The sequence below is a fragment of the Prionailurus viverrinus genome, chromosome E3 (assembly GCF_022837055.1).
Source record: "Prionailurus viverrinus isolate Anna chromosome E3, UM_Priviv_1.0, whole genome shotgun sequence".
NCBI classification, from domain to species: domain Eukaryota; kingdom Metazoa; phylum Chordata; class Mammalia; order Carnivora; family Felidae; genus Prionailurus; species Prionailurus viverrinus.
Genome location: NC_062576.1, coordinates 39,725,008 through 39,736,744, shown reverse-complemented (window position 1 = coordinate 39,736,744; position 11,737 = coordinate 39,725,008). Strand labels below are relative to the sequence as shown.

Here is an 11,737-nt window from a genome sequence, read left to right as displayed (position 1 = left end):
CCTGGGCTTGTGGTGACCCGGACGCAGTCAGTGGCCAGGGTGGAGCCACCTGTGTATTGGCTGCCTGGCGAGGGCCTGGCGAGGGCCCGGCGAGGACCAAGGCACAGCAGAGCAGCACGTGCCCATCTCCCACCTCCACCAGGCCAGCCCCGGCCACCTCCCCTACCTCTTGCTGGCATCATGCCCCCATCCCCGGGGAGAGGAGATCATCTTCGAGTGGCATTTTTAAGGCACTGATGCCTCGCGGCGTTGAGTGTGTTCACCTGTCTCGTCTCTCACCCTGGCCAGAGGCACCAGCTGTGTGGAAATTTCTCCGCATCCAGGGGCACGTCCCGCCAGCATGCAGCCTCTCTGGCTCCCCCTGGTGGCCTCGGGCTGGGAAATTCCCACCCCTTGTGCTGCAGCGCCGCCCCCCCCCCCCCCCCCCCCGAGGTTGGGAGGGATGCCTTTGATCCCCAAATACTGGAGCATCTGGCTGCCCAAACCCCCAGCCAAGTCCGAGTGTCCATGCTGCTTCCAGGCATGCTGCTGGCCTGGGGCCAGGGGTCCCCGGGGTCCTGGGGTTTGTCTTGCCAGCCCAGGCTGTGGAATGGGACCTGCTTGCCCGGGTGGCGGGGGTGCTGAATTCTCAGGTGCTCAGTGCACAACTGGGAGCGCGTGGGGCAGGACTCCAGATTCTGCCTCTGTGAGTTTGCTTTCTGCACAGACTGAACTTGACATTTTCCAGCTCTGGGGATAACAGAGAACCTGAATGTGTCTTCAGGTCCCTCTGCCAAGGTCTTGCGTCGTCCCCATCAAAGCCCCGAGCTTGTCTCCTGTCCAGGCGAAGGACTGGAAACCGCCAGTCATGAGGCTGAGGGCCCTGACGCGGTCCACTGGGCAGGCAGGCAGGAAGCTCTGCCTTGTGAGCCTGGTGCTGTAGGCACAGCACGCCCGCCGTCAGGGGTGTGGGGAGGGCAAGGGCACAGCTTTCTGGGCAGCCAGCCCTGTAGCTCCAGGAGGCCAGCGGGCCAGACAGAAGAGGGAAGTGGGTGCCTGGAGTATGCAGCTGCTGAGCCCCCAGCCAGAACCTGGGGCACCGCACGGGGGCAGGCACCACCCCTGATCGCCTTGTCATGCCTCCCTCCCCTACGCCCACCCAGCAGGTCTTTCTGGCATCTTCCATCCTCCCCAGAGCTGGAGGCAGTGGCTGGCTGGTCCCCCACTGCCCTTTGGTCACTGGGCCCGACAGGCACAGGGCTGAGCCTGAGGTGCAGCTGTGTGTCGGTCCTGGGGAGCCTGGGCCCTCAGGCCTGCCGGGTGCCAAGGCCCCCATGTGGCTGTGAGCAGACACAGCTCAGCTCCAGCCCCGCCACCACGCACCCGGCCACACTTCTGGAGACAAACCGCACATCTGCACCAGCGTGTGGATGCACCGCCCGTGGGGTGAGAGGGGCACAGTCGATCTCTGGCTTTGGGGGCTTTGATTTGCACACACACCCCTTTTTCTTCCTCTCCTCCATGCGTCCCGCCTGCCCTGCCTTCTGAGCACCTGAACTCTGGGTGGACTCCTGCCCATGCACAGATGCTCCAGGGCCTGGGGCTCAGTTCGGGGTGCAGAGCCAGTCCTGTGACCTCAGGGCCGTGGCCCTTCCTGGGGCTCCCCCAGGGCGGTCATCATGCGCGCAGGGGTGTGGATCTCCATGCTGGACTGCAGCTGAGCGTTGGTTGGCCCCCTCCTCCCTGTGTTGCCTCAAGGTGGGTATTTCATTGCGGGCACCGGCCCCAGCCTGGGTAGGGGGACAGGTTCTGTGTTGGTGCCAGCCGCTCTCTGAGGTGTTCTTCCTGCACCTGCCGGGGCCCTGGTCCCACCGTCCACCCCCTGGCAGGTGGCTCTGAGGCACAACTCGCGGCAACGTGACGAGTCGTGTGTGAGCTGTCCCCTGCCCACCCGGGATGGGAGACGGTCCGTGACAACAGGCAGGTTCTCTGGATGTGACCTGCACAAATAACTCGGCTCTCCCTTTAAATCCTCATCTCCGCCAGTGTTTTCTCTTCCACTCTTTTCGAATGTCTGCCCCCGGGGCTGGGTGGCCCGGAGTGTGGGGAGTCCAGAGGGTGGGGACTGTGCCCTAGGGTCACATGCTAGCCACTGTCCCACCCAGGAACCCCCAGGCTCGCCCTCCCAGCCCAACTGGGTGGGGTGTCACGGGGGTGGCTAGGCCATCCTGGCGTCTGTGGCCCTCCTCCCTGTTAGCCCCAGAGGATCCTGACCAGACCCCGCCCTGTCGCAGAGGCAGGAGAGTGAAGGGGTCCCCGGGCCCCAGAAAGCTGGAACAGCTTGCTAGAGGAGGCAGAGGTGAGGTGGCCCGTCCTACTTGGAAGGGAGCTGGTCTTTGCCTGTCTCCACACTCCCTTCCATCCCGGCCTCTCAGCACAGAGACAGCACAGGGGCCTCCAGGGGCCAGTTAACTTTGAAGCAGCAACCCCACCTCCACTCCGCACGGGGCGTGAGGCTTCCACCCCCAGAGTGGGGTGGTGGGTTCACGCAGGCCTGTCTCCCAGGCTGCAGGGCGCAGGCCAGCCCCTGCCCCCAGCCAGGACGACCCAGACCTTGTCCCTAGGGCCGCCCTCAGGACACCTACAGCCTGGTTCCTGTCGCCCCAACCCTACTGGGACCTCAGTGCACCTGCTGCTCCTCCCCGAGGGATGTGTAGCCCATCTGCTCTGGAGAAGGAGCTCGCAAATGCCCTGGTCCCTAGAGGGCCACTGAGCAGTTAGCAGGGAGGTGGGGGCTGTGTGAGCCCAGCCGGGGCCTCTCCTCATCCTTCCTGCTGCTCGGCAGGGACGCGCCCAGACAAAGTGGAGCACGGAGGGGGATTGGTGTTTGTTCCCACTCTGTCCCCAGGGCCGGTCCCCAGCAGGTGCTTGCTAAGTGGTTATTGATTCATTCCATAAATATCCAGGTCTGCTTTCTTCCCGGCACCAGGCCCAGGCAAGCCGTCCCCGTGTGTGCGCCAGCAAGCGTGTGTGCATGCACGTGCTTGGGTGTGCACACTGGTATGTCTGCAGGGGGTTGTGTGCGCATCTGCATGAGTGTGCACGTGTGTGCGCAGGGCAGCAGGACACCTGGCCCTGCCTTCCTAGGTGTCCCGTTCAGCCGATGGCCGCCGAGCTCACAGGCAAGTGCAGGTACCTTTCAGGAATCGGCCCACGTGAGGGAGCTGACCATCTGGCTACCAGGGGGCCCTGCTGTGGACGCACCTGGGCCGGGCTGCTAACTTGAGGCTATCTCCCCAGGGCAGCCTGGGGCGGGCCTGAGCAGGGCCGGAGCCAGCTGGGGACCCAAGCTCTGGAGACCTTTTGTGCTGGATTCCTGGTGGTGATAGGCCACAAGAGGGCAGCCAGGAAGGAGGGGTGGGCTGCAGAGTCCTGGGGGCTGGTGAGGGGTTCTGGCTCACTTCTGAGCTCCCGGGGGTCGTGCACAAAAGCACTGACGACCCCAGCTAGTGTGGCCTGAACCCTGGGTCCTGTAGGAGGAAGGAAGTGGGGACGGGCCGGGGCTTGGGCAGGAGGGCCTGTCCTGCTGATGTCCCTGCCCTGGAATGGCCAGGCCTCCTGTGTGATACCTGGCACAGCTCTGACTGCCCTTGCAGTGTGTGGACTTGGGGTGATTCAGACAGGCAGTGGGGGGGGCCGTGATCTCCCAAGGCCCACCTAGCCTACCTCCTTTAGGACCCTCCACTGGGCTCCATTTTTCCTGCTGGTATCTGTTGCTGCCCCCAGGGCGCCCCTCAATGATTCTCATGGCGAGGACCATGTTGGTAAAGACGCTGAGGCAGTGGTGGGAGCGGGGGAGCTGCCTGCGAGGGGGTCCAGGGACAGGTGTCCAGTGTGCCTCAACCCATCTCCCTCCCCTGAGGGACCAAAGGGCAGCCGGCACTGAGGTTGGGTTTTGTTTTTATTGGAGGATGAACATAAATAAAAAATAACCGGGTATTTGACAGGAAAGAACGGGAGCGCTATTTACAAATGTACACCGTGGGCCCCAGGGCTCAGAGGAGGGTGAGCAGGGCCACAAGGGCCAAGAGGGCCACATGGGCCGCCAGGCAGGGCGCAGAGTTCAGAGCGAGGGGCTGCTGGTCCCGGGGCCCCCGCTTCTGGCCACCCGACCTAGCCTGTTGGAACTGTAATTCCGGAATGATCCGATGGATCCAGTCGTAGTGGGAGGTGACCCGGATGTAGACACCTGGGCGGTTCCGGCGGGCGCAGCCCTCGCCCCAACTGATCACCCCAGCCTGCAGCCATGACTGGGCCACCAGGCACACGAGCGGGCCGCCCGAGTCGCCCTGTGGGGGAAGCAGGGGCCTTGTCAGAGCCTACAGTGGCCCCCAGAGCCTGCCTCTGCAGGTGCACACACACTCCTCCCTTCGTCCCTCTCCTCAGCTCCTGTAGGAGTGTCCCTGCCCAGCACCCCCACCGCTGCTACCCGCCGGCCGGTCCTTCCCTTTATAGCCTGAGGTGCCCATTTCTCTAGCACCCCCAGACTGCCCTGATTTAACCTTGGAGGGGCTTGTTGAAAGTGCAGGTTCCTGGGCCCCACTGCAGACCAGTATGCCGACTGTGCTGGGTGGGGTCCGGGAGTAGGACCCCACTGCTGGGATGCAGGAGGGGAGGACCCCCCCTCCCCCGCAGGACCCCACTGCAGGGATGCCAAGCTCTGGTCTGGGCCGTGGCCCCACCTACGGGGGGGCTCCTCCTCCCAGCCAGGCCGGCTCCCAGCTGGACATGGGCCTAGGGAGCAGGGCTCAGCCCCGGCAGGGCCCACCGCAGCCCCTACCTTGCAGGCGTCCTTCTTGCCCTCGGCAAAGCCAGCACACAACATGTCGTCCTTGATGGTTTTGGGCTGGAAGCCCGACTCGGCATCTTTGCTATAGAGCAAGTTGCACGTGGGTGTGTCGATGATGGGCACAGCGAGCTTCTGCAGGACCCTCGGGTTGGGCAGGCGGTCTGGGGAGGGGGGGAATCAGCCTGCAGTTCAGGGCACAGTCTTACCCGGGACCCCATGGCCCTCGGCTCTTTCTGTCCCCCGGCTCCCCGCTCCCCGTGGCTTTCCCTTACCCCCTCCGCCCGTCTGAGGAGAGATCCACGTGTACCAGTATCAACAGAATGTCCCCCATTCTCTCCCGGCTCTGCGCCCTTACCTTCCTCACTGGGGCTGCCCCAACCGGTGACCCAGCAGTTCATGCCCGCCTCAAAGACGACCGAGGGGTCAGGCATGCACACGGGGAGGATATAATTGGAGAAGGTCACAGGTGCTTCCAGCTCCACCAGGGCCACGTCAGCACTGGAGGCCATGCCCTGGTACAGGGGGTTACTCTCAACCCGCTTCACCCGGGCGTATACGGCGTGGGGCCCTGGCTTCACCAGTTGCCGCACCCCAAGCAGGACCCGGTACAGGGATGTCTCGGAGGTGCTGATGGGAAAGAAAGAGAGCTGGTGTGAGACCGCCCCTCTAGGGTTTAGAAGAGAGGGGAGGTTTAATAGAGAATCAAAATAGGGAGGGGCTGGAGTTGTTTCTCCTCTAGCAGGGAGGTGAGGGGTTAAGGGTGTAGAAGCTGAAGCAGCTAATTCCTGACTTTAATTCCCAGCTCCGCCCTTGGCCAGCCAGATGACCTTGGGCAAGGAACCTAGCAAGTTCTCTGTGACTCAGTTTCCTCATCTGTAAAATGGGGCCAGTAACAGTCCCTACCTGAAAGGGTTGAAAGAGATGTCACCCACAGGGTACATCTGGGGGCTGGGCCTGGCCATGCCTGTGAGCCTTGGGCCAGCGACCTACTCGCTCTGAGCCCACGTTTCTGAACGTAAGATGCAAGGCTGTAAAAGAATTTCAGCCCTGCGGTGAGGCAAGAGCCAAGATGCTCAGGAAACCCTGAAGGTCTGGGACCAGGTGGCTCATAGTAGGGTGGTATGGGTGACCTTAGGCTGAGGAGGAGGAAGGGACATTCTGTTCCAGCCCGCGGACTCCTCTGTAACCGGAATCCCAGTCGGAAGGGGAGTGTCCTGGATTGGAGGTGTGGGAGGGGGCCAGGGAGGAGGGCCAGGATGTGGGATGAGCCTGCCAGCATTGCAGGGACGGGGCCCCAGGCCTAGAAAAGCGCCTCGCTAGCGACACCAGGGGTGGGGGGTGGACCCCTCCCGGCAGGACCGCGGGCGCGCGCTGGGAGGGCGGACCATCGGCGCTGTCCGAGGTGCTGGAGCCCCGAGGCGCCGGGGAGCGTGGGGGCTGGTGACTCACTTGGAAAAGCAGTGCGCCGCGGTGAGGACCCAGCGCTCTGTGATGAGGCTGCCCCCGCAGAAGTGGCTTCCGTTGCGCTGGATGCTGACCTGCCAGGGCCACTCGCCCTCCAGGGCGTCCTGGCCACCCACCATCCGGTTCAGCATCCTCGGACGCCCGCAGACTAGGGGACAAGGCCGGGCAGTGCTCGCTGGGGACCCTTTCATCGCCTCTGGTTCCCAACCCCCACCCCACACTCTGTCTTTCATCTTCTGCCCAATCCAGAGCTCTCTTTGCCCTTGACCCACTCTGAGACCTCGGGGCGTGGGTGCCCGGTCAGCCTCTGACACAGGCAGACCCCTCCCAGCTGTGGGAAAGTTCCCCTGCCCCTCACCTCTGAAACAGTGACATCAGACCTCCCTCTCTGGTCATGAGATGTGGAGAGGGTTCAGATAACACGTGGAAGGGTCTTACCCCAGGGCCTGGTAAACAGGGGCTCCCGGGAGGACAGCAGGTGTTGGAAGGGCCCCACACAGGGAGGTGACCCTGGGGGCTCTGCTATTGCTATAGCAGAATGGTCTTCGGACTGTGTCCTTGGGTTCTCTGCTCTCACTTTCCCCTGACCTCCTTCTCTGTGTGCCATGCATGCCTCCGCGGGCCCCTGTGCCATCTGCAGGTCAGACCCTCCTGCTCCACTCCTGTCTTGGCTCTAATTCTGCTGAGCTACAGCTTTCCCTTACTTTGGGATTCCCCAGGCCCCACCCTCTGGTTCTGGGTCTCGTTCTGGGGGGGGGGGGGGGGGTGGTCCAGGGGTGGGATGAGTCTCTGGCCAGTCTTGGCAGCTCTCAGGAAAGCTCCCACTCCTGTCCCCCCATCCAGGGACCTAGGATGCTTACCGCTTGACGCCTCTGCCCCCTGAGTCCCTGGAGGTGAGAAAAAAAGGGGGTGATCAGCCATCTTTGTCAAAGCCAAGGTCTGCTTCTCCCCTGCCCACCTCCTCTGCTCCACACCCAGCCTCCTGAGGACACAGAAGGACAGTCCACAGGGGAGCTGGCAAGAAAGGTCAGGGGCCCTGCCATGTTTACAAGCCCAAAGCATATCTGCAAGGGCAGACAAACTCCTTGCCACACAGGAGCCGGCTGGGAGAGACGCCAGTGAGGGGACCCCCATCATGGCTTGGCTCTGCTGCCTGGGGCTAGCATGGCTTCTTTTCCGCTCCTTGGGGTCTGTCTCTCCACACCCTACACCTGTCCCTGTCTGGAAGTTTCCCCCAGAGCAGGCTGGAGCTGTGTGACCTTCACACCCGCAGAGTGCTACAACGTGAGCCAGCCGGCACCCGGCCACACAGGTGTCTGTGGTTCCAGGGGACTAGAGGGAAGCCAGCCAGTAGCATCACAGGTCAGTTCCCCCAAGATTCTAGACCCCCAAGAACCCAACACCTCCTGTTGTGCAGTTGGAGCCTAAGACACGCCACTGGGCCATGCTCCCCCGCCCCAGTGAAGGATCAGGCAGAGGGGTCAGAGTAGAAACTTTCCGGGGACCCATCTCCCCAGGATCCATCACCTCCCATGTCTCTGGACACAGGCACAGGGCCCGCTACTTGGCCTTTACAGGAACCTCACCCCAGACTTGAGACCCCAGCCCCATGTCAGCAACATGCCAGAAATACCTGCCAGCCTCCCAGCGCCCCCAGCGTATCTGCCTTACTGGGGGCAAGAACTGGGGTGGGGGGTTCAGGACAGCTTCTTCCTACTTCAGCCCTCAGCGTTTTCCCTGCGGGATCGTTTTTTCTGGGGAGACTAGAGGGTGTGGCAGCTGTTGTTGCTAAGACTGACCCTTTGACCAGAAGAGGTAGCCAATCCCATGGAGGGGAGGGGCTACAGGGGCAGGAAATGGTTGTGACCTTGGAGATTTTTACAAGGACCCCCACTCCAGTCTGAGTGGGGCACTCCCTACTGTGGGGAATGAGGCTTAGCGGATGAAGTATGGTGGGGGGGGGCGCAGGGGACAGGAGGGGACTGGGCCTGGGGCAGGAGGAGGTGGACGGCAAGAGTGGTGGTCAGGTGGTGGCCTGACCAGGCACAGGCAGGCGTGCGGAGGCAAGAGTGGTGCCTGCCCAGTGATGGGAACAGGAAGTCGACCCTGGACCCTCCATTCACCGATGCGTGTTAACAGGTGCCCTTTTAAAGTACAAATATTCCCTGGGAAGGCTGTTCCCTGCAGCCCCTCACCTATATTATTAATAGAATTTAATTAGACTGTAAACACCTGACCCACTGCTCTTCCTAAGGCCCGACAGCAGGATGCTCCGATTCACCCCTGTCCCCATGGGCGCCAACGTTCCTTCAGGCTCATTCCTCCCCTGGAGGAGTTTTCCAGGGTCTTCTGGTTCTCCCCTACAGTCAGCCACCTTCCCATACATGCAGATTGATCCATGGTCCACACCCAGGATCAAGTACGCGCTCCTGTGCCCCGGCAGACCCCCTCTTGTGCTGTTGCAGGCTTCCTCAACCCAGCTTAATGCAACTGCTTCTCATACAGGCTGAAGCTTCTGACCTCTGAGTGATTGCTACCCACACCCCTCTGCCTGGAGGCCCTATCCTCCCGGTAGTTACAAGTCCGAATCCTACAGGTCCTAATCCAGATCAAGGCTTAAGTGAAATGCTGCTTCCTCCGGGCAGCCCTCCTTACTTGCATTGTCTGTCTAGGAAGCCTGGCTCCCTCTCCTGAGCTCTCCATCCTCCTGCCGGGTCACACAGAGCTCTGCCCACCTTGCCCCAGAGGTAGTGTCATAGTCTCATCTTAACCTATAGGCTCAGGAGCTCAGTCCAGGCAGAGCCCCCATCCAGGGGGCCTGAGCTCAGGGAATGTATAGAGAGACAGAACAGCTGTGGGGGCAGGGCTGCCCCGGAAGGGGTACTGTGAAGGCCCCGGGCTCTGCGGGGTGGGCGCCCTGTCTGGGGCTGGATGCGCCACCAGATGTCAGGCCCCTCATGTGGGCCCAGGGTCCCCAGGCCCCTGTAGCTGGTTGGGGCTCAGCTGGTAAGGATGCGAGAGACCGAAGGTTCTAGGAGGCGGAGGTGAGGACGGCGTTGAAAGAGTCCACAACTCCTGGTCACAACTGTTTGTGAGCCAGATGCAGGCTGCTGTTTCCACTTTGGCAATGACCGTGATTACTCAACCCATTAGGAGCAATCACGGCATTACACCCTTACTGAAGACGGGCTCCCTCCAAGAACATTGTTACCCTTGTACCAGGAAGTCAGGAGGCGGCAGCCACGCAATGAGGGGTGGGGAAGCCCCCTGGAGCCTGGAGAGACTGGGACCTCCCCACTGAAGCGCCACCCCGGTGTCCTCTGACCCCTGGTAGGAAGCCTGGAGACCCAGCTGAGTTGCACCTGGGATGACCTGGCCCGGCCCTGGGAGGTGAATTCAGGACAGGGAAGTGAGGTGGCACGGGCCGGCCGGGCTAGCCCAGGAATGCGGGAAGGTTTCCCTGGCAGGGAGCAGCCCGCCCTGTGGGAAGGGGCCTGGCGGGCGGGGGCCCCTGGCTGGCACCTGCTGACCCTGACCGAGGATTGGGAGGGAGGAAAGGGATGTTTATTCTTCCCCATACTCTCCCTGTCTGGTGAGAGCAAGAGCCTGCACCCCTAGCCCCCCACTCCCCAGTGAGCCCCCACCAGCCTCCTGGGGCTCCCAGGCTCAGGCGGCAGCTCGGCCACCCTTCCCCGCCCCGGCCCAGTAGATGGTGGCCTGAGGCTTTGGAGCCCAGTGGCCTGGAGTTCAGAGGCTGCACACAAGCAGCCCCACGTCTTTCTCTGGGGGATGGAAAGAGGCTGAGAATAGAAGCAGCAGCAAACCGAGAGCTTGGCCCACAAGCACCAGAGACAAGGTGGGGGCAGGGGGAGGAGAGCCCCTCCCACGTTTCGGCCTCAGGGTCCTCTGGGACCTGTGCCCACACCCCTCTCCTGCCTTCCCCACTCCCCTCCCCGCGGTGGGACATCTGGACCCAGGACCCCGGCTGGGGCAGGAAGGGGAGGCTTCTGCCGCAGCCCCAGGTCTGACCCTGGAGCAGGCGACTTGGCTGGAGCTCCAGGCAGATCAGAGGGGGCCCCTCCAGGCAGGAGGGGGGACGACTTCCTGCAACATCCAGTACTCACCAAACCACAGCGGCAGCAGGAGCAGGGCCACGGCTGGCAGCCGCCTCATCCTCTCAGCCTGGCTGGGGCACCAGGTGCAGGGGGCAGTGGCGATGGGAGGTCCGTGAGCACCAGCTCAAGGTGCAGGGCTCCATGAAGTGGGGTTTTATGCTGGAGGTGAGTGTCAGCTTGGCTATGCCGCCTGACCTGTCGGCCCGGCCCATCCAGCTCCTCTCCTGAAGGAGGGGCCCCAGAACGCAATCTCCTCCAGACCGGCCCCTGAACCACAAGGGACCAGACCCCTCACCCTAGAATACCTTAGGGTCTTGGGGCCAGGGTGTGTCTGCCCCATTTGGTTGCTTGTGGCCTGGGATTCCAACCGTAACTGACCAGACACCCCCAGCTGACCACGGGCCCCACATAAGCGGACGACAGTCTGCCTTCCAGACCTTCCCTGATTCATTCATTCATCTGTTCAGCCATTGATTTGTTGAGCACCTACTTCGTATCAGGGCCTCAGTGAACAAAACAGTCCAGGCCTGTGGCTTACGCTTACAGGGAAGGGGACGCGGAAAAGTCCGGGTCACCGCGCTTGTGGAACAAAGCGGGTGGGGAATCGGGACGTGGGAGAAGTATCCCTCCCTAGCTGACCCCAGCCAGGGCTCACGGGTGCTTTCCCGGGGCGAGACGCGCCCCAGAGTGGCCCCGACCCCCGTCCCCTCTCCGGGGCTGCACCCTCCTGCCGTGCGGGCGGTGGGCGGGGGTCTTCCTGGCACCCTCGGGCCAGGGCGGGCGGGGCGGAAGCGGCTTCTGGGAAGGCCTGGCGGGGAAGAGCGTCTGCGGGCGCCCCTGCCCTGGGCGCGGCGGGCCGGGCTCCGGGACGTGCGGCAGCGGCGGAAGCGGCTCCGGGGGAAGTTATTTGGAGCACGGGGCTGACGTCAGAGCCGGAGTCGGGGCTGGGGCTGCCACTCCCGGCCGTGCCACGGGGTCAGCACCCCCGACCAGGCTCGGCCGGAGGAGGGGGGGAGGCGGGGGGGGGGCGGGAGGGTGACGCCGGGCGGCAGGTGGAGCCCTGCCTCCGTTTCCCCGCCTGCGCAGCGGGCACGTGCGTGGGCTGGGAGCGAGCGGGGGCCGGGGTCGCCGGCTGGGGGCGCGCTGGGTGTGCGGCACCCCGGCGCCCCCGCGCCCCTGGCTCCCGCACCCCGGTCCCCGGCCCCGCCCGCCGGGCGCTGCCGGTTGGCGCGGGTCTGCCCCCTGGTGGCCGCGGGCTGCGGCGCGGGGCCCCGCCGCGAGTTCTCCGCTTCAGTACCCCCGTGGCCCTTGGGGGGCGGGGGGAGGGGGG

The 11,737-nt window shown here is 63.5% G+C and overlaps 1 protein-coding gene across 2 annotated transcripts; it reads right to left on the bottom strand.

Moving 5' to 3' along the window:
• Positions 1-3,807: 3,807 nt before the first annotated feature.
• LOC125154441 (serine protease 27-like) lies at positions 3,808-11,250 on the bottom strand. Of its 2 annotated transcripts, XM_047838766.1 has the most exons (6): positions 10,417-11,250; positions 7,153-7,179; positions 6,278-6,440; positions 5,184-5,455; positions 4,820-4,989; positions 3,810-4,328 (listed from the first exon to the last, which is right to left on the bottom strand). In XM_047838766.1, exons 1-6 carry the CDS (start codon positions 10,463-10,465, stop codon positions 4,035-4,037), a joined length of 975 nt encoding a protein of 324 aa, XP_047694722.1. In that variant the 5' UTR covers positions 10,466-11,250; the 3' UTR covers positions 3,810-4,034. The 2 variants fall into 2 exon arrangements, with proteins under 2 accessions (XP_047694721.1, XP_047694722.1); XM_047838765.1 differs by lacking the exons at positions 7,153-7,179; positions 10,417-11,250 and having other exon boundaries at positions 3,808-4,328; positions 6,278-6,621.
• Positions 11,251-11,737: the final 487 nt, after the last annotated feature.